The 24,955-nt window shown below is 40.1% G+C and overlaps 3 protein-coding genes and 1 long non-coding RNA gene across 4 annotated transcripts in view; all 4 read right to left on the bottom strand.

Moving 5' to 3' along the window:
* Nucleotides 1–2,776: 2,776 nt before the first annotated feature.
* On the bottom strand, nt 2,777–6,582 carry LOC136424563 (tyrosine kinase receptor Cad96Ca-like). Its single transcript, XM_066413176.1, has 13 exons — nt 6,576–6,582; nt 6,346–6,459; nt 6,182–6,228; nt 5,923–5,976; nt 5,485–5,538; nt 5,176–5,350; nt 4,883–4,984; nt 4,566–4,747; nt 4,089–4,202; nt 3,808–3,919; nt 3,319–3,415; nt 2,954–3,053; nt 2,777–2,851 (listed from the first exon to the last, which is right to left on the bottom strand). Exons 1-13 carry the CDS (start codon nt 6,580–6,582, stop codon nt 2,777–2,779), a joined length of 1,233 nt encoding a protein of 410 aa, XP_066269273.1.
* Nucleotides 6,583–6,689: 107 nt separating this feature from the next.
* LOC136424220 (uncharacterized) lies at nt 6,690–7,321 on the bottom strand. Its single transcript, XR_010753836.1, has 3 exons — nt 7,213–7,321; nt 7,017–7,075; nt 6,690–6,815 (listed from the first exon to the last, which is right to left on the bottom strand). It is a non-coding gene; the product is annotated as an uncharacterized lncRNA (long non-coding RNA).
* A 110-nt stretch (nt 7,322–7,431) lies between these two features.
* Nucleotides 7,432–15,796, bottom strand: LOC136424562 (hemicentin-1-like). Its single transcript, XM_066413175.1, has 11 exons — nt 15,779–15,796; nt 13,014–13,383; nt 11,873–12,181; nt 11,358–11,642; nt 10,895–11,161; nt 10,441–10,728; nt 9,867–10,082; nt 9,397–9,675; nt 8,668–8,952; nt 7,904–8,185; nt 7,432–7,754 (listed from the first exon to the last, which is right to left on the bottom strand). The coding sequence occupies exons 1-11, from the start codon at nt 15,794–15,796 to the stop codon at nt 7,432–7,434; spliced, it is 2,922 nt and encodes a 973-aa protein (XP_066269272.1).
* Nucleotides 15,797–17,309: 1,513 nt separating this feature from the next.
* The window catches only part of LOC136424561 (tyrosine-protein kinase receptor Tie-1-like), a 91,822-nt gene continuing 84,176 nt past the window's right edge, over nt 17,310–24,955 (bottom strand). Inside the window, exons 4-6 of the mRNA XM_066413174.1 lie at nt 20,019–20,115; nt 19,588–19,687; nt 17,310–19,218 (exon numbers count right to left, since the gene is read on the bottom strand). Of these exons, the coding sequence (XP_066269271.1) occupies nt 19,144–19,218; nt 19,588–19,687; nt 20,019–20,115 (272 nt within the window). The 3' untranslated portion in view covers nt 17,310–19,143. The remainder of the gene's footprint in view (nt 19,219–19,587; nt 19,688–20,018; nt 20,116–24,955) is intronic.

Genomic DNA, 24,955 nt, shown 5'->3' with positions numbered 1-24,955 from the left:
GTATGTTGTATTTCACCAAATTTGAACAAGGACTACGCAACGTAATGGTCCACAAACTGTAAACTACAGTTGCTTCAATCCGCCACATTGATAAGGTCCTTTTTGTGACTATATCAGACGCAACCAGGAGATTTTGTCCGCACGACGCCGCACCACAGCATTGTCTGACACTTTTTCGCTGTTGCGTCTGAGATCGCATGCGAAAGCCGCAATTTTCTTCTGGGACGAATCACACTGCTATAACCATCCGCCAAAGAGTAACTAGTACTGTTTTCGGGTTGTTCGTTTCTCATCTCTGTAAAAACAAACTGAGTTTTACGTTATCAATCGTGCCTCTAACAGAACAAGTACGGTTTCTTTGGCTGTAGAAAAGTGTTCTTAGGTGGAGCCAAACCAAGTGGCGTTTGAAGTTGTTCGGACTTCTGGTATTGCTGTCAAAAACTGTACAGGACGCAAGGAGCCCTTAACCTGAAGCCTGTTTTCCGAAAAACCAGTTAACCGTGTCCGACTGATTCATTTTTGCAACAAATATGGCCGTATGAGGTCTGAAAGGACCCGAGTCTGTTTCGCTCTTGAATTCTTTTTCTGGTGGGGCCTTTTGTAAACATAGTCAATATAGATATACTTTTCAATTACTCTATGAACGATAGATTGACAAGATTTGGTGTAAATAATAAATCCTTATTATTGTTCACACATTTTGGTCTTAACAAAAATGCTCCACATATCAACAACTTCGGTGTCTTATTATTTGACAAACAATAATAACGATTTTAAAATCAACATGATGGCATAGACATTGAATAAGAAAATTAGAATAAATGTGAAAAAAATTGTAATTTAGTATTTGATTGTGTCATAGCCTGCCAGCTAGGCACATACATATCGTTACCCTTTCAATTTAATTTACAGAGATGAGTTGAATTTATTCAGATCCACAATTAGCTTAACAATATAGAAGCAAATTGCGGCTACTGTCCCTTTGGTCTAGCAACTAGCATAACTGGACAAAACTACATAACACACAGGAACATAACATGGACAGGATATTCATGTATATCAAGGGTAAAAGAAAGGTAAGGCTACTTGAGGCTCATATACGAATTCAAAAATTTTATAGGTTTATAATTTTTTTCCAGAATAAGCGGTTATATGTACCACTTTTTTGTAATATTTTACATAGGCAATGTGTCCACCTAGCGTGGCTAATTCAACTTGTTTGTTTCTAATTAAATAAGTAAACTTTTGAAATTAGCAACAATGTATCAAAACGGACGTGCATAATATAACGATTCAAGGTGCAAGCATGACTGATGCATTGGCATGGTTTTTCTAATTTTTCACATTTTCCAAAATGTTACATGTGAAGAACATGCAGAGGAGTTTACTTCTCGCTATTACAATAAGAACAAAGTGAATCGTCGGATAAGTTCCATCTGTACTGTCAGCTTATTTCTTAAAGCGAGGGAGCTGTGTACTTATTTATAATGGAATGCTCTTAGATAGAAATCAATAGTTGTTTTGTAAATTAAACTGTAAAGCAAATACCATTGTATAGGATTGTATAGTATAGGAGGACGGTTTGTAATTTAGATGATCGTGTTTTATAACCACGTGATTGCAATGGGACCTGTTATGCAGAGAAACTAGATGTCTGTTTTCCATGATTCCGTGATGAGAGATCTTTCTCTGTTTTCTTGTGATTGCTGTTCATATAATGTTTTATTAATCTATCAGGAATTTTCTATGATTGAAGCGTGAAATATTATCACCTTATATCATAATTTATGTAATATGAACAAAATACATTTATCTTTAAAACGTCGGTGTCTTACTTTTTTTAAGAAACTTGTTGATATAATAGAAATGATAGACAATGTGCCAATCTCCGTAGAAAGACAAATCCAAAAGTCTTATCAGGGACCAGAGGTGGTGGGCAGTGGAGTTATCTGGCATTGAAATTCAAGAACTGGACTTGAAAACAATAGTATTTGACAAAGCTTTTCCCGTACATTCTTCAAAATAAAACTTGGAAAATGATGCAATAACCAATTTTCTTCAATGCAAGCTCACATAAAAAGCGTGTTCATAAGAACATAACTAATGCATACAACAAGTTATTTAGCCCATTACTTGATTAGCAAAAGCTTAAGTTTGAATGAAATATTGAATTATTTCGATAAATACAAATCCGATGTCCAAACTAACAACTGCTCGTTGCTCGTTCTTCAATACGTTCTTGAATGCTATGCTGCCACATCTACTTTTAATACATTTAAGTAGATGTATTATAATTTGACTTAGTATCAATGTGGAGGATCCATTTATATGGTGCCCCAACGACACAAAAAGAGGTCAAAGGATATGTGAGATGAGGAGTATCAATCTAGTACAATGCTTCAAATGTCAGAGATGCATTTATGATATAGGCTCATTGATTTAAAATGTACAAAAACAGTAACTAAATTTCTTAAACAACACAAGTTTGTAAAAAATTCGCATGCATGCAACATGTACATCTTTAGAGCGCTACAATCAAACGTAAAAGTAGTAGGGATTAAATTATTACTTGGACTATATACTTACTCGCACTTACACAGCGTACACACGTACGTTAAACTATATTACACCGCGTACACATATTAAACTACAGTTTAAGAATGAAAGGTATTGAGGTTATGCCTTTAGAAAATAAAAATAAAATGTATAAATGTAAAATAAAAGTTGCGACTAGAGCACGTAAAGTCGATATGTCTTCACAGCGACGTCTTGAGACTCAAATTTTCTCCTCCCTCGATGTTTGCAGACTTGCATAAGCATTCTCGTCGAAATTAGCCAGGTCTATGTAGTCCTGAAGGGGGAAGTGAAACAAAAAGGATATGTGGATAGGAGTTATTTAAACGTAGATTATGTTTAAACTGTCTAAAGGTAATTGTTGCTTCTAATATCTTACATGTTCGTCCTCCATCAGTACGTCCAGCTCCCGCTCTAGCTCTGGGAAACCCGGCCTTTTGAATGACTGTTCGCTCCAGCATTTCATCATCAGGGAGTACCTAAAATAAAGGGTCAGGATGATAAGGTTATTGCAAGCGCCTTATCAGACGCTCTTTAGAAAAATAGTAGAAGCATTTTTCCACTTATCATAGAATAGGATATAATGGAATATTGTGCGAATCGAAGCAGACAATTAAACATTGATTTACTATACTATACTGGCGGCTTCAGAATAAAACTATTATATTATTCATGAACAGCTAATTTTTATAGACTTGATATGCTGCTTTTCGAGCGGTTCTGGATGCTCAAAGCACAACTCACATCCTATCATCGCAATGCGGTGGTTTCCTCATCCTGTATCCCTGCTGCACTCCGTCCATCACTTCTCGTTTGGACATACCCGGGTACGGGGTGGCGCCTGGCAGGAAAAAACAACAGTCCCAACTTTCCCAATGTATTTTGTACACTTAAGTATGGAGTGGCACTTTGAGACAAACAGAAATCGCCTCGTTATAAGAGGTCACCTTTGATTATTCTATTCATTACCACACCCCTTACCTTCATTTGCTTAGTACAACATGTTACATAGCATCCATGACTATCGTCTCATTTTTACATGAAACGTGAAGGAAGCTGTAATAGAAACATGTTTTACTAGAGGACCTTCTGATTTAGTGCAACTGAAAACAAGGTTAATCGGAATGCTTTACCTCTAGTATATATTTAAGTAAATTTTGATCAAGATTACCTGAGACATCGTAACGTTGTACATACATGTATATGAGAAACGGTATATAAAAGTAAACCCACCGAGAGTGACGATCTCCCAGAGCAGCACCCCGAAGGCCCAGACGTCCGACTTGGTGGTGTACTTCCGGTGGAACAGCGACTCGGGGGCCATCCAGCGGACCGGCAGGCGGGTCTGGTTGTTTTTTTTTGTAAATAAAGGCATGGATGTGCAATAAAGGTCACACATCATTAAGCACAGTTGAGATAAGATCTTATTTTTCAGCTAGGGCGTTATAACATAGATCTATGCTTAACGAACAAGAGTTTAAACTAGATTCTATCATCATGGTAAAAAAAGGTACCTTAGTAGTCCTCTCGTACTCATCTCCCTCCCTTGAGAAGCCGAAGTCTGACACCTTACAGGTCCGGTCTGCAGACACCAGCACGTTCCGGGTAGCAAGGTCACGGTGCAGGATCTATGGAAAGTTAGAGCAAGATTCATTACATTCATTATCTATGTATTGAATTCGTTTTTTGTATTATCTTTTATACAACTGACAGACAAGAAACACTCCTTAGGCAAGGTCGTCATATGTCACGGGTATGTCTTCATCAGGTATGGCCAAATCTTGACAATCGTCAACGTTCCGGTAAAGTGACATCAAAGTGGGTAAAATGGTTTAGCCATTAACACTATCTCAACCTGGACGATGGACGGATTTCCTAACTCATTTTACCCACTTTGATGTCACTTTTACGGAACCGCTTCTCTGCTACAGCCAGTGTTAACTAGATGTATAATAGATACGGTAAGTTGTTTCTACAGAAGGAATTCTCACCTTCTTAGACGACAAGAAGCTCATCCCCTTGGCGACGTCCCATGCGAACTTGGTGAGGTCCCGTGGTGAGAGGGACTTGCTGCCGCCGTGTAGGTTCCCGTATGTCTGCTGAGTGCGGCTGGTGCGGAGGGCGGACTGGAGACTTCCTCCGGACACGAACTCAAGCAGCAGGTAGTAAGGCTCTGGAAACAGGTGATTAGGGAACATTTTACAAAAATAGAGCTCCAGACGACCAGAGTTCCATTTTCTCAATGCCGGCTAGGTGTATAACATAGTTCTCACAGTTTTCTGTTTTTTTTTCTTCTTTTTTCACTAACCTGTGTCCGTGCAGCAGCCGAGAAAAGACACGACGTTCGGATGAGTCCCAAGTAGCTTCAGTACTGCCAGCTCCTTAAAGAAAGCAGTTGAGGCAGCGGGATCTAATGAGTAGATAACCATAGGCTTAGTTGAACTGTTTCGCTCACGTCAAGAGAATAATGTAGACAACACGTTTCAATTAAACTTTTTATTGTAAGATCAGTCAATGCTGTTTGATGTTTACTTATATTAAAGTGATTGAAACGATGAATGAGGAATCATTGTGATTATAACAGCAATAAAATCTACCTACCTTTCAACTCCTTTGCGGCCACGATGGTGGTGCCCGATCTTCCTAAAATGTCCCAGGCTTCTGCCTTATAGACACTCCCGAAATCCCCGTGTCCAAGTTCCTCTTTGATTTTCAGCTGATTTCGGGGGAACTGTGATCGTGTCTTTACGTCCTCATACGTTTCATCCGATGTTAACTACGATAAGAACAAGATTTAGAAAATATGCCTATAAACTATATATGTGATATGAATTCAGAGAATACCCATTGTAACAGATTTGAAAATAAAAGACAAGAACATTGCATTAAAATGGGAAAAAGAATAATTACCTCATTGTCCTCGATGTCGCTGCGCGCTTTCAGCCCCTGATAGGTGTGATCAGACTGACGAGATACAATCAAAAACGTGTTGGAAAAAAAACTATGTACAATGTATTACTTATATCAAAATACGGTAGCAACTTATATTTGGACTGTAGTTTACGTTGTATTCGTAATGACTCTGGGACAATGAAAGCGCCGCTGAGACGGGATTCCACCGGATTCAACTTAATTTGTCTTTCTCAAGAATGCATTGTTCTAAGCTATAAGTCCAGGGAGTTTATAATTTCCCCTTGGACAGCATTAGCCCTTGGACAATATAGATACATCAGGGACAAGGGGCATATTTTTTCGGGACACTTAACTATGTACAAAGTTATACTTCTGAATATTTATGAACTTAAGTAAAGTATATAGACGCGTATTGCTGTATATTACCATGCTTACTGTCCGCCTATAGGGTAGTTTTAGACTTTGATAACCGTCGTCCGCATCACTTCCCTGGAAGCAAAAACAGAGGTAGATTTCAAGCAGTCATTTTAAACTTTATAACATTATAAGTAAATTGTAAAAAAATGAAAAGTCTTAGATATAGGCTAAGACTATTCAAACTAAAGTAAGTTAGTTTTTCAAGCTTAAGCAATACACACTACTTGTAAAAGCACGCACGTCTTGGTCCTAGAAGAAAAGAAGACTTAGTACACACCACACGGTCCAGCTCCACGTTGTTTGGGTCATTGTCGGCAGGGATTTCTGCAATCACGATCATCATAGAATTTATAGTTAAGTAGGAATGAGTTTCATTGATTTTTGTAATGAAGACGTTTTTACTTTTGAAAGAATTCCAATGAAATATTCTTTTACACTTACTTTTGGGAGACTTCCTCCTCCTGATGACTACCCATATGATAGGGATGGTAACTAGCAGTACTACTCCACATACCACTACTGCAATGATGATGACAGTTGTCTTGTCTCCAGGATCTTTTGAAAACAAAATTAATCAAAATCGTTGCACAAATATTATACTAGCCACTTCCTGTTGTTACAGGAATGAAAAACAAAATATTTCCATACTTCAGAAAGGTCTCATAGTAAACGTGCCATGGTCCTAAACCTTTGATATTTTGTGTCACTATATCGTATACATAACCATAATTATAATTTTTCAGTCCACAGACTCACCAGTAGGAGGTGTATCCCCGATGCTTGCCTTTGCACCGTCCACAGTCCAGTCTCCGAACTGTCCATCATTAAGGCTGTCTCTAAAGGCAGCCTGGGCAGAGTCAGACTCTGATTCTCCTACTACGGACTGGAACGCTGCCACCACACTGCCTGAACTGTTACAAATACAATGTAGTGGTAGCCAACTTAAAATATGTGTAACGTTAAAAAAAGCATAGCGGCTGTACTATTGCTTAGAATTGTACCATACCAACCTTATAATCAAGTTTTCTTTCCAGCATACATGCTTGCTTCAATTAATCTTTATACTTTCCTAAGCGATAAAAAAGCAAATCTTCCTCACAAACACAGCTTACCTATATCCAGTCACAGTTGATTTCTCGTAACCAAGAAAATCGATAAACACATTGTCCAGCTGTAAAAAGGACACACAAACTTCATAAATGGGATGCAACAACTATATCTGTAGACTCTGAAAATTAAACTGTGCACATCCGACTAAATTTGGAAAAAGATGCTAACATATTTAAACGGTGAAAAACCCTTTTCTACCTCAGGGATGATACTGTTTGTCAGGTGCACTGCAGGTGTGGACTGAAGATCATTCAGATCATCAATAAATGTCTCACTGGTGAGGGGCAGGGTTCCATATAAGTTCTTTGCATCTGAAATTGGTAAACTCCTGACATATAGTTTTGGCAACAACAAGACACGTCAAGAGTTGATAAAGAAATGTCGTAAAAGATACTGAATAATGACAATGTATAGAAGTCAAAAGCACTGTGCCAACAAACCTTCTATAGTCACAGAGACCACATTAGACACTGCAGCAGGCTCAATCCCATTTGCAGCCATGACCCTGATGTCATATGTGGCCTTCTCTGTGAGCTGAAAGGTCACCGTGTACTGAGAACGGTTCTCATTGGCTGGTTCAGTTTCTCGAGTCCCATCCTGCCACTCCCCTCCCCCGGTCCTGTACTGTACAGTGTGTTCCGTGTTCCTTCCACCGTTAAACCTGGCTGTCCACTGTACGGTCACATAACGGCTGGAGTTCTTCATGGTGACTTTGAGGTCTGATGAAGGCTCGGGGGAGCCTGGGGGTGGAAAAGCAGTGAGCATTGCTTTTCTAAAACGTATTTTGAAGATACGTGAAACAGCTCGTATTTGCGATAAGACAGAACATTGCATGCATTCTCGTGTAAGGTTTACTTTTCAAGAAAAAGCGAGACAAAACGAGACTTACTTTCAGCAGCCAACTCAATGGTTTTACTCCTACTTCCCTTGTTGTTCGTAGCTGTGCAGTTGTAGAAGCCGTAGTCAGTCTCTGTCACTGCTGTATAACTCAGTGTGTTGCTGAGACCGATATTTGTGACATAAGTTGTGGCATTCTCTGCCACAGTTCCACCATCTTTTGACCATATGAACGTCACATGTGTTGGGTAGGCTGTAACGTTACACGTCATGCTTACAGGATCACCCTTCGCTACGGCGTATTTGTCTCGAACTTCAACAAATACAGGAGCGTCTGCAAACGTGGAGAATGTACTTTAAAATGTTTCGCCTATTCAATAGAAGAAGACATACTTCGATACAAATATTTGAAACTAATCGAAAACAAAAGCATGATGTAAAACTGTTCGTAATACCATGTATTACATATTATTAATTCAGTGTACAGTACTCTTAACTTCCATAAAAAGGTAGGTATTGGTTTTGGTGTGTATGTGTGTATGTTGTCTGTGCATGTGTGTCTGTTTGTACATTTCGTGTTATTCTGAAACTTAGAAAGGTGAAATATTAACCGATTATGCAAACTATATGTTATTTTCATAATTGCTGCGAATTTTCATGATTCATCTAAGTAAGAAATGTTTTAATCTATGACATGTGACATGTAAATTAATCTAAAGGTGTAAATAACAATTCATAGATTTGTTAATGTGGGCTTCATTTTCATAATTTGAAATATCCGTATGGGGTCTCCGATTCTTGTTAAACAGTACTTACAGTTAACAACAAGTTCCAGGGTCTGAGTTGCAGCATCGCCGATCCCATTCTCAGCCTGACATCTGTAGGTTCCCGTGTCCGTGTAGATCATATCCTGCATGGTGTGGGACAGAGTCCTGCCCTGACCTGTGGCCAGTGTGACGTCACCTGCAGACCCTGTCCCCACCCTCACTATACTGATTGAGTTCGAAGCAGGGTTGCTGTCCACAGTACAGTTCAGGGTGACGGGGGTGTTCTCGTCCGCTGGGTTGGGGTCAGCAGTGAAAGTGTTGACGGACGGGGGATCTGTTTGAGTAAGCAAGAAGTAGAGAAATGGCTCTTTGCGCTCCTTTGTGGCAAACATTTCTATTCTAGCCCCTAAGGCCATGCTGATTTAATTATATGGGTGACAGAAGTGCGCACATTAATTTTCTTCCGACTCCAAAAATAAATAAAAATGTTTCCACCGTACTGTAAATCGTACAGAGCAGATGCAAAATGATCTGGAGGTAGGAACAATCGTGTTGAAATAAAGCGAAAATCATGAATTGATTCAGGACCACATTTATACATAATGCAATTATCTTTACCGCAAGTAAGGTACATGCAGGAATGCAAGCATGAAGAAAGAGACATGTGAAACTTCATGTTGCAATGTAGGCTCTGCAATGAGCAAGAAAGGCATAAAGATTTTCTTGATGTCAGGAATGGGTGATTCATGTAGCTGTTCTGTAAGCCTTGAATTCTTACAGTTTATAATGACGACAAGACCGGAATGTTTGAACCATTGGGCCCCTTTGATGATGTTCGATGCTGTACAGTTGTAGGTGCCAGCCTCGGTCCTGTTGACTAGTCCCAGGTCCAGAACGCTGCCCTCTTGTGTTGTACCATCCGGTCTTGTCCACACGACAGTAGCGTTAGGGTAGGCCTGTGCTGTACACTCGAGTGACAGACTCTGTCCTTCCGTGGTTGTGTGAAAAGTTTGGCCAGAGCCACCCAGGTTGGAAGTTATGGTCGGTTGATCAAGATCTAATTGTGTTATCAAGATAAGACAAAACATTAATACGTTTACCTTCTTCAAGTCTAATGTCCCAACAAAGGGAAATATTCACGCTTAAATCGAAAGTGAAAAATTAAAGAAAAAAACTTCATGAACTCACATTGCACAACCAACAGTTGTGTGGCAGTCCCAACAGGGAAAATATTATTTGAGGCATTACATTTGTAGCGGCCGCTGTCTTGTCTTGTAAGGTTGGCGATCTGCAACTGGTTTGTAGTTTCCCCCCGGGCACCAGCAGGCAGGGCCCCAGCAGACTTGGTCCAGGAGTAGTCTTCAACTGCTGGGTTAGCAGCCTTGACTGAACAGTTCAGTGTGACGTCATCTCCGAATTCCACCTCTTTTGGATGAGTTGTGATACTCATTCCTTCTGGTGGAACTGGCCAGCGGTAGTGTGTGGTTGTTATGGTAGGGGTATGTGCAGTGTCTTCTTAAGACATTTCTTTCGTCTTAGGTTATAATTATGGTACTAGAAAATGTTCTCATCTCTGCCAAATCTCGATTATAAGTACCTACTCCTTAATATCATACAAAAGTTGGCAGTGTATATGAGAGTGTTACAAATACTGTCAGTGACGATTTCAATATATCTTGTTAGATTTCGTATTGTCCACTTATAATGTTTGTTAAATAACCCCCCCCCCCCCCCCCGCAAAGAAAGCGAAAAAAAACATTTACACCTTTCTCCAAGTAGTATATGTACTAAACCATGCAGAGATAACCATAAAGGTACTCACAGTTGACGACCATCTCTATTAACTCACTGTCCGTTTCCCCCACCACATTAGTAGCCGTACATCTGTACTGCCCGGCCTGTGCCCGCGATACATTAGTTATGGTCAGAGTTCCCCCGTTGTTTGCTGTGGTCCCAAAGCTCACGTCCTGTTCAGCCTGTCCCTGTGCCGTGAACTTCCATGAGTAGGTCGGGTCGGGAACAGCGCTGTCAGAGCTGCAAGTCAGGGTCACGGTTTGGTCCTCTACTACTGGAGTGGGGTCGACGGTGATGGTCGGCTTGGACGGTGCATCTGTGAAATATCACATCCATTTGGCAACATGATTACCATTACTTTCACGAAGAAATGATAAAAGACAAAAAAGCGATTATTTGTAAATGACCTTAAAAGAAAACCAGGTATAAAAACACTTCACACAAAAAAAACATATCAAAGCTCGCAAAGACCAGATACTAACATTGCACGACGACTTCAGTATTTGCCGTCCCAGTTTCTGTGCTGCCATCATGAAACGTGTTCTGTGCTGTACACACGTAGGTACCAGCTTCTCCCCTCTGGATGTTTGTGATGGACAGAGTGCCGCTGTTAGAAACAGCTGTGCTGTTGCCCTGTTTAGTCCACCCCACACTGCTGGCGGCCGGATTAGCTGTGACTTGGCACGTGACCGTCAGATCACCTCCTTCAGTCACCGTTATGGTGGGAGGGCTGGAAACGTCAGGGCCATCTATTCAATTGAATAAATGTTATTACCTAAATGATTTAGCTTCTTCCTTACTGGGTAAAATTGGATACAGACAGAGACATAGTACTTCAAATTAATTGTTAACTTGAATATATACCAAACTCTAAAACTGTATATTTTACAACATTGTTGGAAATGGAACTTATAAACTATAGAAACCAAAAACGTTCTAACTTACGCTGCACATTGAGAGTTGTAGAGGCTGTATCCGGACTGCCGATGTTGTTGGTCACTTCACAGCTGTATTGAGTGCTGTGCTGGTCTCTCCTGACAGAACTGATAGTCAGAACACCGCCTGTCGTGCTGTACTGGTCCTCTGCGCTGTGGTTGATTTCCCTGTTACCTTCCTTCCATGTGTAGGTGTAGGAGGCAGGGTTACCGTCAGTTGTACAATTTAATGTTGCTGACTGACCAGCTATGACTGAGGTAGTCATGGGAGGGGCGGCGCTGATTTCTGCAGGGTCTGAAAAACAAAAACAAAAATGCAGTCAACATGACCGTGTCTAAGCGTGCTTTGTAAAAAAACTTCTATGAAGTAAAATGTTTTTCATATGCTGTAACACATTTTGATTTGAAAGAAATACAGACGACAATGTGCAATATGTATGACCTCTACTACATGTACTATATGTTCAGCCTTTCCGCACGTGATGATACAGAAATTGACACAGCGATCGCAAAACATATCCTTACATCTCACATCCAGTGTAGTTGTACTCTGTCGATCCCCCTGCAGGGCCCCGTGAGTGACCACACATCTGTAGGTGGCTCCGTTGTCAGCCTTGGTGGGAGTGAAGGTGAGAGTCCGGGTGGATGTGAAGGTCCCGTCAGACTCCTGAGTGTCCTGCTGGGCTGCAGCCTCCCCAGTCTTGTCCTCATCTCCTCTGTACCAGCTGATTGTGGAGACAGGGAAGGCTCCTGTTGTTCTCCCTGTCAGGGTGACGGGGGCCAGCGTAGAGGGGGTGGATGAGGAGATAGTGATGGTTGGGGAGGATGGCAATGCTGCAAGTAAGAAGTGAGGTCACACTGTATAGTTTTGAGTTCGCTATCTTTATGATTGTTGTTTGATATATGGTTGGATATTTACAATGGCCCTGTCTGTGAAGTCTTTTTACAGGCAGAGCTGCTACAGGAAAATGTCCCTAAATATATGTAAAATGTAGCAACTGAAAAATGTACGGTATGTGTACATGATGTTTATTTATGCCCTACATGAATTCAGTACGGCATCAGATATCGAAACCAAACTGTGACTCAACTCATTTTTTTTTCTGTGTCCTCAAACATGATAAATCTTTGATTTCTTGATGATGACTGTACCCTTCTTTAGTTGGGAAAACTATGAACACCACTAATAGCATATGTTGATAAAATTTAAACCCTGCAAAAATGCCAAGGGGGTAATTCGTGTCTGCGACTTTGACTATTCTGGATAAACTTTGGCCACATTAGGCAATGGGCGGCACAACTCTTTCACCTAAAGCAACCATTCTGGTCGGGACATTAGAAAATAAATGAGGCATTCACCTTGAATACATCGATTCCGCAAATATGCTTAATGATTGAACAAGTGGGAGCGAAGAAACACGAAATGTCGGTTAAAGCAATACAGTAACTATAGAATATATTTCTATGTCATTAACTATCTCATGTATAGCACAAATGTTTCGGGTGGTATGGTCCGAAACAGCGTCCCGACCACTCGCAAACTATTGACGTTAGTCTTGATTGGCAAACTATCAACCAAAATAACGGTACCAATTAAAATCATTTAAGAGGGGTTGGCAACCTGACTGAAGCGCGTATAAACAGAGCGTTTGTTTATTTAAGTTACCTTGTGCATTAACAGTCACATCTCCAGAATCAGATCCTACTCCTCTGACACTGACAGTACACCTGTACACTCCTCCATCACCCAGCCGAGTGTCACTGATCCTCACAGATGCGTCATCTACAATGTCCAGTCGTCCCACCTGATTCCCGTAGTAAAATGTGTCCCATCCAACCTCATGGTCTACTATCAGTTCATCAGTGCCAGCTGGATCCCTGAACCATTCCACGTTTGTCCTGGACCCTAGAGCTGACGCCGTGTAGCTGCAGCCGATAACTGTTGTCTGTCCTGTCAGGACCGGATCAGCTGGGGGCGTCACGGTCACTGTCACTGTTCCGTAGGCTCCTTGATTGAAGAAGGACGGACGATTTGGCTTATTGTTTCATACAAGTCGGTAGTTTCATTGAAATTTAAAACACAAACATAACATCGTTTAGATAAGAAACTGTCCCTATTATTTTAGAGACAAATCAGCGTTATTGATTTGATGATAGTCAGCTTTACTTCCGGGTGTACCTGATAACCCCTCGACATCCCAGTTTTTTTGCACAAAGGATCGCATTGAAACAAAGGATAATGATGTAAAAATACTCACTTAAAAGAGCGAATGAGTGCCATGATAAAAGATTGATCAGGCATGCGAGTTTCATAACTCAAAACTAAGTCGTAGATCCTCACCGAAAACGAAAAGCACCCGTAGCTCAAAACAGTTGCACAGATATGTTACTTCCGCCTCTAGACTGGAGGCTCTCGGGATATTGGCGTAATAGAGGACTCTGACCCTAGCCCTCACCACGTACTGCGGGAAAATTTGAAGCGTACAAGATAATGCTCACACACACACACATAACACACACACATACACACACACACACACACACACACACACACACACACACACACACACACACACATACACACACACACACACACACACACACACACATACACACACACACACACACACACACATACACACATACACACACACACCCACACACATGCACACACACACACACACACACATACACACACACACACACACACACAAACACACACACACGCATACATATACACACACACACACACACACACACAAACACACACACACGCATACATACACACACACACACACACACACACACATACATACACACACACATACACACACACACACACATACACACACACAAACACACACACACGCACACGCATACACATACACACACAGACGAAGGTAATTTTGATGTAGTTTTAGTCATTCGAAAAACGGTTGCCATGTTGACAAGCCAAGTAACCTGTACACTACCATGCATTTACTGAACGGAATCCACTAAGTTGACATCATCATCATCATTCTTCCGGATTATTCCGGCGAGGTACAACTTCAATAAAATTTATCCAGTACGATCTGTCCTTCATGGTAGTTAACAATGCAGAACCTGAGAGTCCAGTGTTTCTTTCAATCAATGTCAATAAACTAGTGTGAGGTTTTCCAACTCTGTGTTTTCCCTCGGGTAGCCACTGCATTTATTTTGCACCAAAAAGACTTGTTTCTTTGTAAAGCCAGTAGCTGTAGTATGTGCTGTTGTGTTTGTTGAGGGTGGTGTTATTGTCAGGAAGACAAGCATGAGTAAGTGTGAAGACTGTATTCAAGTATTTAAGACGTTTTGCTTCGCTTCTTTTTTGTACTTCATTCTAGGATTTCTTTACTGCGGCATCACAATCATTTTCCATAACAAGTCTTTTGGTACACATACCAGAAGTCTGTTAACTTTTTTATAAAGGTTTTTCTCTTTTTTTTTAGTCAAGATGTAGAGCTGAAAGACAGTTTCCTTGTTTGTAATCGTATAACCAGGATATTTTACAGTAAAGCGTAAGTCTTTCTCGCTGTCACTGCCAGTAAATTAACCAACGTCAGTAATCCAGCCGTTGAATGGCCTGACCAACCCCTCTTTGAACCGAAGTATGGGAAACATACCCGACCCTGTTCAAGCAGATATTCCTTACACGAGAAATCATTGTTTCTGGTGCTTTTTTATAGTAGAAATCCCCGACCCGTTGGTATCGCTCGACCATACGTTACCACTCCCAAATCCTGTGAAAATATTAAAGGCAACGATATAGAGAGCCCGTCTGCGACGTATACGTCGACGTCGAGTTCCGGTAGATCCCCATTGTATGACACTGTGCGGTGTCCCTGTCTTTTAAAACTGTATAACCACATCAACAAACGGTTTTTTTTTTGTTCTTTTTGTTGAGTATTGTCTGAATCTGCCATGTTTTTATATAAATATGGGGAGGGGGGCCTGCACTGCACCGGCAGAATATGTCGTGATAGTGATTAGGACTTACTGGTCCGCTGCAAGTCTGCCTGGTTGGTTTGTTTTTCCTCCCGACTGTTATAGCTGACTCAGCAAAATGACTAACGGAAGGTAAACATCTACACCTCAGACATGATTTTAATTGAGTCAAAGAAAATAGCATTACTGTCTGAATGTTAGTTTGGCCATTAAATACCATTAAAATTCCATTGTGGAAATCTGTAATGGAGCGCAAGTTCAGAGACAGCACTGTGTTCTCGATTGAGTAATGATAACTCACATTGCTTCAGGCCACCAAATTGTTCTGAGGCAGTGACTTAAAACTGTAAGATCACAACGTGATATACTCTTAACGTTATGAAGGTTTGTTTTTGTCTGCGATTTTCCACAAAGTCCGGATGACTCACATTCCTTCAGGACACCACATTATTCCAGGTTACTGACCTGGGACTCGAAGGACATTGAGTGGTAAAGCTGAAACTTCACCTCATTACAGATGATGACAATGGTTCACACCTGTCAGACATTTACAAAAAATCAAAACTTGTCTTTGAACAATACAATATGTAAGATGTTTGATACTTAAACATTAATGATATGTATTAGCTATCCAATTGACCATGGGGTACTGGCCTTAACCATTAGGGTCACCAGGTTTACCACACTCACTTGTTGTGGCCCAAAACGTGCCTAGCCTATTTTGTATGAAAATCATTCTAAAGACAATCATCCACAAAACGGATATATTCTTAACGTGCCCTCCTACCAAAGTCGATGTGATTTTATTTAATAGGGTTCTAAACCCCAGAAACAAGTGCCCTGGTGTTACACAGACTATTTTTATGAATAAAAAATTGATTGAATTGCCAACTTGTCATTGACTATTGACTTAGCAGAAGTTGCATTATGAAGCAGCAATATTCCTTCTAGATAAATTACAGCCGAGTGCAACATTATAGTTCCCAAACACCTATTGAACAAATTTAGTAGTCTTGGGTCGATCTTTATTTTTGTTATGTGTTTGTTGATCCTTTTTTCCAGTCTATAGACTTAGTAGCTTCAATTTCTAGTGTGTATGTTTCTCAACTTGCAACAACGTATTTCATCAATTGCTCGAACTAAATTGCGGAATAAATATTAAGATTATGCATCATGCATTGACTTGCATGTGGAGGGGGACTACCCAGTTTCTGGACTATAAGGAATTTCAAGTGTCTGTTCTCCTGTAGAGATTTTGCAAAATCTGACTGATTTTGTATTCATGAAAATTGAAAATAATACCTGCTTCTGCTGTTTGGTACTTATAGCATACTGAGAATCCCTCACATACAATATGCGGAAAACAATACCTATATTGTTTACAACCACTAGAAACAAACTAATCAAGGGGGTCAAAAGTAACTTGTATCTGCGAACAGAGCTTAGGGGGTATTTTGTATTCAAAAGGACAATACACGTGGAAAAAAAGAATTTTGAAATCGGTATGGTTGTTGATTGTGGAGGGACAACATTGTCAAATTTAAAGTTTCTTAGCAGACAAAGACATAACCATTGCTGTGAATGCCTGTCCTTCTCTTGCTTAAACGACCACATCTTCAGGAGGATTTGAGTTGAACTGAATGGGCGATTGTAACTTACAATAATGTGAACAGTTTACTCTTAGTACATGTTATTCGGTAAAACACCGTATTTGGTGGCTTATTATCTGCTACGTTGTCCTTGACATGTCCAAAGTTCTGTAACGAAGCATGCAGTCGAGCGGCGGCCAAACATCCTCGTTTGGCATTCCGCAACAAAAAAAAACACTATACGGTCTCCGTTTTTCTGACTCCAAGCCAAAACACACCTCGCCTGAGGATACCTGTGCGCTCAAAATATTTACTGTAACCACAGGTTGCGTGTTCCCGAGTTCCGACTTTGTTTTGAACGATACTAGTAATATCATTCAACAAGTGTCTAACAAACACATTGCACGCTGATCTTGAAGGATTTATTAAGGGTCACAAAATGATCATGATAGACAGATATATAGATAAACTGATAGATATATTAGATAGATAGATTTTCCGTGTTTCTAAATTCATCAGTTATCTATGTTAAATGGAACGTGTTAGTTTTCTGGTCACAATCCCTTGAAATGTTGCCTTGCCTATGCTCTCCCACAAAGAGCCTTTGAAGTTACAACTCTAAAGTGGTTCACAAAATAGCCGCATGTTTTAGAAAGCAAGTTTGCCGTGTATTGGAAAACATTGCAGGTGGTCATCTGCGCGGAACCTCAAATAATAGGCGTTCTTCGTAAAGAGGAGTAAATCTCGTTGTACACCCAGCGGAAGGTTAACTCGGTAACAGAGACAAGAGTTCCTCTTTCCAAACTTTATCCTGTAAGAAATGTGCCTTCCTTCGTAATATATGCTTAGAATGTTAACCAGGAAGGCGAGCAGCACTAGTCTAGTGAAGAATAAATTTGTGATACAAACTAAGTCGCAAGGCACTGAAAATTATCTGATGTATATACTTTTAAGCCTCTTGTATTGTTCATGGTGTATTGATGTTTTGACACAACTTTTCTTTCAGGGCTGTTAGTTTTCTACAAAACACAGCTGGTGTTTATAGCTTGTGAACTGATGGTCTGTGTGTGGCCATGGTAAAGATACTAGTATGACATCGATGTATACCCTAAGGGTGTAAGATGTACAGGGTGACATGGCTGAAAGGTCGTAAGTTTTGAAATAGTGAGACACCATACAAGACAAGGATATGTACTGTCTCAGATACTGTTTCATTGACTTCACTTGTATTTATGTCAGTATCTGAATTGATATGCATATAATCTACAAATTACACTAATATAATCCATGATATAATACAACATTATCGACGTCACTTTATCTGATAATAGTACAAGATTTGATAAGTCAATATGATATTGCCGACATTAATCAATAGTGGTTATTCAACAACAGCCTGTAATATCTAAATATATGTTTACCTATATCTGACAATTTATGTACATTGGTAAAAAAATGTTGTTTTGTTACTTGCGGCTGGCACAATCTTCTTGTATGATGTATTCGTGTGTATGACGTCTTCATTATCAGAGAAAAGTGATGTCAGATTAAATCAAGTTACTGCCTTTGGCATGCTTTAGGCTAGTTCCGTATTTGACTGATTTAACGTTAAACCATGAGATATTTCCTTTGATTTTAAACATGAACATTGTTTACACAGTGTATATTCCGGAGTTCGATTACATGTATGGTCTTACCTTCCAATGTAAGAAAGGTATATGAAACAGAATATAATCTAAATGCATGCAGTGATCAAATTATTGATTGTAGCCATTTATCTACAAAATTTAATATAGCTATGAATGCAAACAAAAAATATACATAAATGTCATATATATACCTGTCCTGGGTTGACTGCTACTATAACTTCAAACAGTTCTAAACTGTAAAAACACTAGATCACTGCAAACCTTTGCCACAAAACGTTCTAAAAAAACTACATACATTTTCTACCCATTTTTGTGGCTAAAACACAACCTTTGGTTACATGTATTAGTGCACACGACCTAAAATGTGCTATTGTTGTTGTTGTTCTAATCTGAACATAGGTCACGGTCAGTCTTAGAATTCACTTAGTACCTCTTTTTGGGGATACTACAATAAGAAGTTTGAACATGCATGCTTACTGTACTTTTGGGCTACTAATAACAAAACACACAACCGAACAATCAAACAAACAAGAACAAAAAAGAAGCTAGATGTTGAAACAAAGCTCTAGGTGATAAAGTAATCACACACGTTTTAGTATTTCTCGTCTGTGACTGTCTGAAGGCTCGTGTAGGTGTTCTCATCCAGACTAGCCAAGTTTATGTAGTCCTGGTGTGGAGAAAAAGGGCACAGAATTATCATATTTATACAAAACACTAATGATTTTAGAGCACTAATCCTCAACTATAACATTGACTTATGACTGGGAGAAATCAGAGTTTGCTGCGAGATTTAGATTTTTCTTTTTATCTTGCTGTTACCTTGGCTCTTTTGACTGACATTTGTCACGTTTCTTTTGTGTTGCAAATATAGTTGACATCTGTATCATCTTTGAAATACCATTACTATTGCATGTAATATATATACACCTTATGTATAATTTTGTAATAACATTGGAAATTTCAACCAAGGCATACGATCAAGGGCCACTTGACCAATTATGGATATCACTTCACTGGAATGAAAATGTTTGCTTACCTGTTCATCCTCCATCAGTGTATCCATGGTCCGTTCGATCTGCCGAAACTCCGGCCTCCGGGCAGGATCAGCATCCCAACAGTTCAGCATCAGGGTGTAGCTGGAAAATATGATTCATATAAGAACTCTGGTTATTTCGGGTCCGAAGAAAGTATTTGCTTACAGAATTTGGCCATCGCAAGATAGCTTCGGTCCTCTTACGTCATGTTGTTAGATGATTTAGTTTCTGGAATAATCAGTGATAGCATCCAGTATCCAGAAGACTTAAGACTTAGGGTCTGCAAAACACCTTATGTCATTGATAAATAAATGTTTAATGCTCAATGGTTTTCATAACCATTACTGGTTGTGCCTGTAAAGCATAAAGATAAACTTAAGCGGAAAATACGCCTTATTTTAAGGTATTCTGTATCAGAAGTTAGTCTACTCACAGTTTGCCATCGCAGTGGATGGGTTTGTCCATCCTGTATCCCTGCTGCACTCCGTCCATCACTTCTCGTTTGGACATGCCGGGGTATGGGGTCGCACCTAAGGGAAGAAAAAGAGAGCAGAGGTTAAAGTCCACATCTTTTCCAACGTACTTTGATTTGTATATCTCGTATTTTTGTCGACATCAATGTTGCTGTTCGTAGAGAACTTATTTGTGTTTCTGATCATGAATGGCACATAAAGCATTGTTAGCTAGGCTTAGCCTGATATCTGTGCTAGAATTGATGTACATCTTAATATGAACATTACTGTGTTGATATCTACAAGGGTTGGCAAAGTCGTCTCACCCAGTGTGACGATCTCCCAGAGCAGCACCCCGAAGGCCCAGACGTCAGACTTGGTGGTGTACTTCCGGTGGAACAGCGACTCGGGGGCCATCCAACGGACAGGCAGGCGGGTCTGTACAGGACAATGAACAAAGATGGCAAAACCCGAGATGAGCAATCTACCTAGTTATATACCGAAAAATAAAGAATTAAATCATCATAAAGGTTAAACCAGCAGGTTACAGAACAAATTTATGTTGTTTGTAGTTTCACTGCCATTTGATAAAACCTAACCTTGATTTTAAGTGTGGACGGCAGGCTATTTTAGAGGAAAAAATGCAATAGAAACCTTAGTGGTCCTCTCGTACTCATCCCCCTCCCGTGAAAAGCCGAAGTCTGACACCTTACAAGTCCGGTCTGCAGACACGAGCACGTTCCGGGTAGCAAGGTCACGGTGGAGAATCTTAAAGAAAAAAACAGCAACACTATTAGTCATGCAATGAATTTATATGAAATGCGATCTATGAATTGTATACACCTTTTTATCCAACAAAAATGATACATACACTTTTTTACCCTATACTTTTGGGTATTTGACCCACTCCTGACATACATGACAACCTTCCAGAAACGTGACATCAGTGGGTTAAACAAAGACAGAAGTTGATACCGTCTCCCGTCTCGTTTTAAACAGGGATGGCGGGCTCTGATGTAGCCATCGTAAAAAGTTAGTTATCGATCCATTTATTTATTTTATTAATCTTTAGGGTGGTCCCTTAAGCTAGCTAAGTAACTGATTTTTAAGGGAGTCCTTACCTTCTTAGACGACAAGAAGCCCATGCCCTTGGCGACGTCCCAGGCGAACTTGGTGAGGTCCCGTGGCGAGAGGGACTTGCTGCCGCCGTGTAAGTTCCCGTATGTCTGCTGGGTGCGGCTGGTGCGGAGGGCGGACTGGAGACTTCCTCCGGACACGAACTCAAACAGCAGGTAGAACGGCTCTAGAAACATATAATAGAACGTAGACACTGTCTTATACATTGCCCAGCACTGTCAGGTAAACAAGATGTACAAGAGATCCCGAAGTAGCAGGGTTACCTATTCACCTAATGCAATACATGGGTATGACTTACTTCTTGCATTGTCAAAAGTATGAGTCTTTGATTTTGGCAGAAATTTGTTGCACTGAGACTGACCTGTGTCCGTGCAGCATCCAAGAAAAGACACGACGTTGGGATGAGTTCCTAGTAGCTTCAGTACTGCCAGTTCCTTGAAGAAAGCACTTGAAGCGCCGGGACTCGTCATTCCTAAGGAATAAGCGATCATCGGCTTAGTTTGTATTTCAAGCCCACTTCAAGGGATTTGGAAAATGAAAGAGATAACAATTCTTACGTCGTATTTTCATTGAAGCAACAATAACATAAATCAGCGCCATTGGATGGTTGTTTATGCTGTAGAGATTGTTCCAATAATTGCAAAGGCTTATTTTGTTCATAAAAGTAACTCATGCTACTTCAAATATAGCAATAAACCTGATGGCTTACCCTTTAACTCCTTCGCAGCTACAACGGTTGTGCCTGTGGTTCCTGATATTTTCCAAGCCTCAGCCTTATAGACGCTCCCAAACTCTCCATGTCCAACTTCCTCTTTGATGTCCAGCTGGTTTCTAGGGAACTCCGATGGTGTCTTCACATCTTCATACGTTGCATCTGGTGATATCTGTATCAAGAGGAAATTTATGTATAAGCCGCAAGGGTGTAAACATATAACTATCCATATTGAAATAATACAAACAAATATGCTTCCATAAACTTAGAGAAACAGATAAATCAATACCTCACTAGCACTGCCTGCTGTCAGCCCCTGGTACGTGTGATCAGACTGTAGAAATATGTAAGCAAAAACTCGTTAGAAAAAGTTGTATACGAGGAGCATAATACTCACTGACAGGTATTTGGACAATTCCTTCACACATATACGTTCAGCTTATATCTTTTATGGCGTAAGCCTAAGAAAACAACAAGACGGCCCAGAAGCTAGATTTTGATAGAAAGAGGATAATCACTATGCTTGAGCTATAACCATGTACATTGCAAGGTAAGACAGAAATGCGCTTTAACGAACATTCATCAAAAAACTTTAAATTGTATATGGTTCCTTCTCATGCTTGAAATATAGGCCATGCGCAATTTAAAGTTGACACAAATATCCACTTTTATATTCTCCCTTCCTACGTATACAGTAGCCACACGAATAAGTTGTTTACGTTCTGTCTCAGTCTGTACTTACTGTTCGTCGATGAGGTATCCTTAGACTTTGGTACCCGTCGTCCGTTTCAGCGCCCTAGAAAAAAAAAACACTTTCAAGAAATCTTTTTATACATTCATTAATGTTAAATACATTGTAAGATTAATGTGATCTCAACGATTCAGGCAGTGACTACTTATCCCATTCAAAGTAAAAAAAGGTGCATCTTAAAACCAATACAAAGCAGAACAATAGGAGTTTACAAGTATCTCTCACCACGTTATCCAGCTCCATGTTACTGGAATGCTTGTTGGCAGGTTTTTCTGAGATAGTGAACATCATACAGTTAAACAGGAATGGATTCTGATATCATGTGTAATAAAGATGTTATACTCATGTTTATTTCAATGAAAAACAATTAATGCTTACCATTAGCCAATTTCCTTCTCCTGAAAACGAACACTCCAACACCGATGATAGCCAGGAAGACCACCCCGCATACCACTGCTGCTATGATGGTAATGGTTGGGTCTTCACCTATTGTAAGGTATTGGGAATATTAGCAAATACTTTTATATTTGCTAAGATTAGCTGAATATTGGATAATATAAAACAAATAGTTTATTTACTTATTACGGGTACCACCGTGAATGTGAATAAACCTAATAAATTGCGACACCACATCGTAAACGTCATAACACAAAGCTAGTATATATATATATATATATTGTTTGTAGTCCAAACCCTCACCAGTAGGAGGTGCATCCCCGATGTCCGCCCCGCTGCTGTCCACAGTCCAGCTTCCCAGCTGCCCATCTCTAACGCTGGTGGTAAAGGCAGTCTTGGCGGATTCGGACTCTGATTCTCCCACTACAGACTGAAAAGCTGTCACCACACTGCCCTTACTGGAACGCACATGTTTCACATTAGTCTTAACTTCTGAACACTTTTCTAAGATATTATATGCATGTAGATGTCTTAATTTAATAGAAGAACATCAAACCAAGCTGTAGCAATTTTGAAACATTCAAGTTAATGGACAAGACTTTCTTTACAGCATACATGGTTTTTAATTAGTAACGTATGACATGTAATTTGCTACAGCTAGTGACAAATAAAAAAAGATATGCATTGCCACAAACAAAGCTCACCTATATCCAGTTACGGTTGATTTCTCATAACCAAGAATGTCGACAAACACATTGTCAAGCTGTAAAAAAACAATGAGATTTAGTACCAAAATCTTCTCTGGACGTGTGCACAACTATTTACATAAAGTCCAAAAAACATTGTGCAATATATATTGATGTAAAGAAGCCTTTTTTCTACCTCGTTGATGATTTTTCTTGTCAGCTCAACTGCAGCTGTAGACTGAAGATCATTCAGGTCATCACTGAACGTCTCACTTGTGAGAGGCAGGGTTCCATATAAGGTCTTTGCATCTGAAAATGTTTGACTTGTGTTATGGTTTTGGACTAGTATTCTGATAGAGAATGCTACGAAAAAGGGAAAATCATCAAATAATAACATTGTATAAAAGTCTGTAGTACTGTAGCAACAAACCTTCTATGGTCACTGACACCACATTACTAGACTCGGCAGCAGACCCAATCCCATTTGCAGCTCTGACCCTGATGTTATATGTTGCCTTCTCTGGGAGCTGGAAGGTCACCGTGTACGTTGGTCGGTTCTCACTGGCTGGTTCAGTTTTTGTTGGCCCACCTTGCCACGCCCCTCCTCCTGTCCTGTACTGTACAGTGTGGGTTGTGTCCTGTCCACCGTTAAACCCAGCTGTCCACTGCACAGTCACATAACGGCTGGAGTTCTTCATGGTGACTGTAAGGTCTGTTGACGCTTCTGGAGCACCTGGGGGAATTCGAGGGAAAACCAATCAGTTTCTAAAACTTCTTTAAACAAGCTATCTACCACCTAAAAATCAAGACCATAGCACGTCCAGGTCAGAAGATAAAAACAAAACGGAAGTTCTACTGCAGTGCCAAGGTCACATACCAGGGGGCCCAAAATCGACCTTAAATTTCGGCTTCACAACACCCGCCCGCATACCAAATATCATCGTAATTCAACAAGAGGTTCTAGAGTTATGCTGACTACAGTACTGCGGAAACGCAAACACACAGACAGACTGACAGACACAACATGTGGAAAAATGTAAAAAGAAACAACCTGCATTTGGAATATAGATCTCCATGTGCTACATTTTTCGGCGAATTAGGACAAAACTTCAAATGGCTTCTGGTGTGCGGGTAAATCTTTTGTAACTTGCTTTAAACTTACTTGCAGCAGCCAGTTCAATGACAATACTCCTGCTCCCTTTAGCGTTCCCAGCTGTGCAGTTGTAGAAGCCGTAG

The sequence above is a fragment of the Branchiostoma lanceolatum genome, chromosome 18 (assembly GCF_035083965.1).
Source record: "Branchiostoma lanceolatum isolate klBraLanc5 chromosome 18, klBraLanc5.hap2, whole genome shotgun sequence".
NCBI lineage: Eukaryota > Metazoa > Chordata > Leptocardii > Amphioxiformes > Branchiostomatidae > Branchiostoma > Branchiostoma lanceolatum.
Note: the sequence above shows the minus strand (reverse complement) of the source record. Positions and strands in the feature narration are given on the sequence as shown.

Coding starts and splice junctions, on each gene's coding strand:
- LOC136424563 (XM_066413176.1), bottom strand. Junction 3,416..3,807: donor CTGGGAGATCGTCACTCTCG/GTGGGTTTACTT, acceptor TTTTCCTGCCAG/GCGCCACCCCGTACCCGGGT. Junction 2,852..2,953: donor TACTGATGGAGGACGAACAT/GTAAGATATTAG, acceptor TTCCCCCTTCAG/GACTACATAGACCTGGCTAA.
- LOC136424562 (XM_066413175.1), bottom strand. Junction 10,083..10,440: donor AATAGAGATGGTCGTCAACT/GTGAGTACCTTT, acceptor ACCGCTGGCCAG/TTCCACCAGAAGGAATGAGT. Junction 8,186..8,667: donor CCTGGAACTTGTTGTTAACT/GTAAGTACTGTT, acceptor CCACGTTTGCAG/ACGCTCCTGTATTTGTTGAA.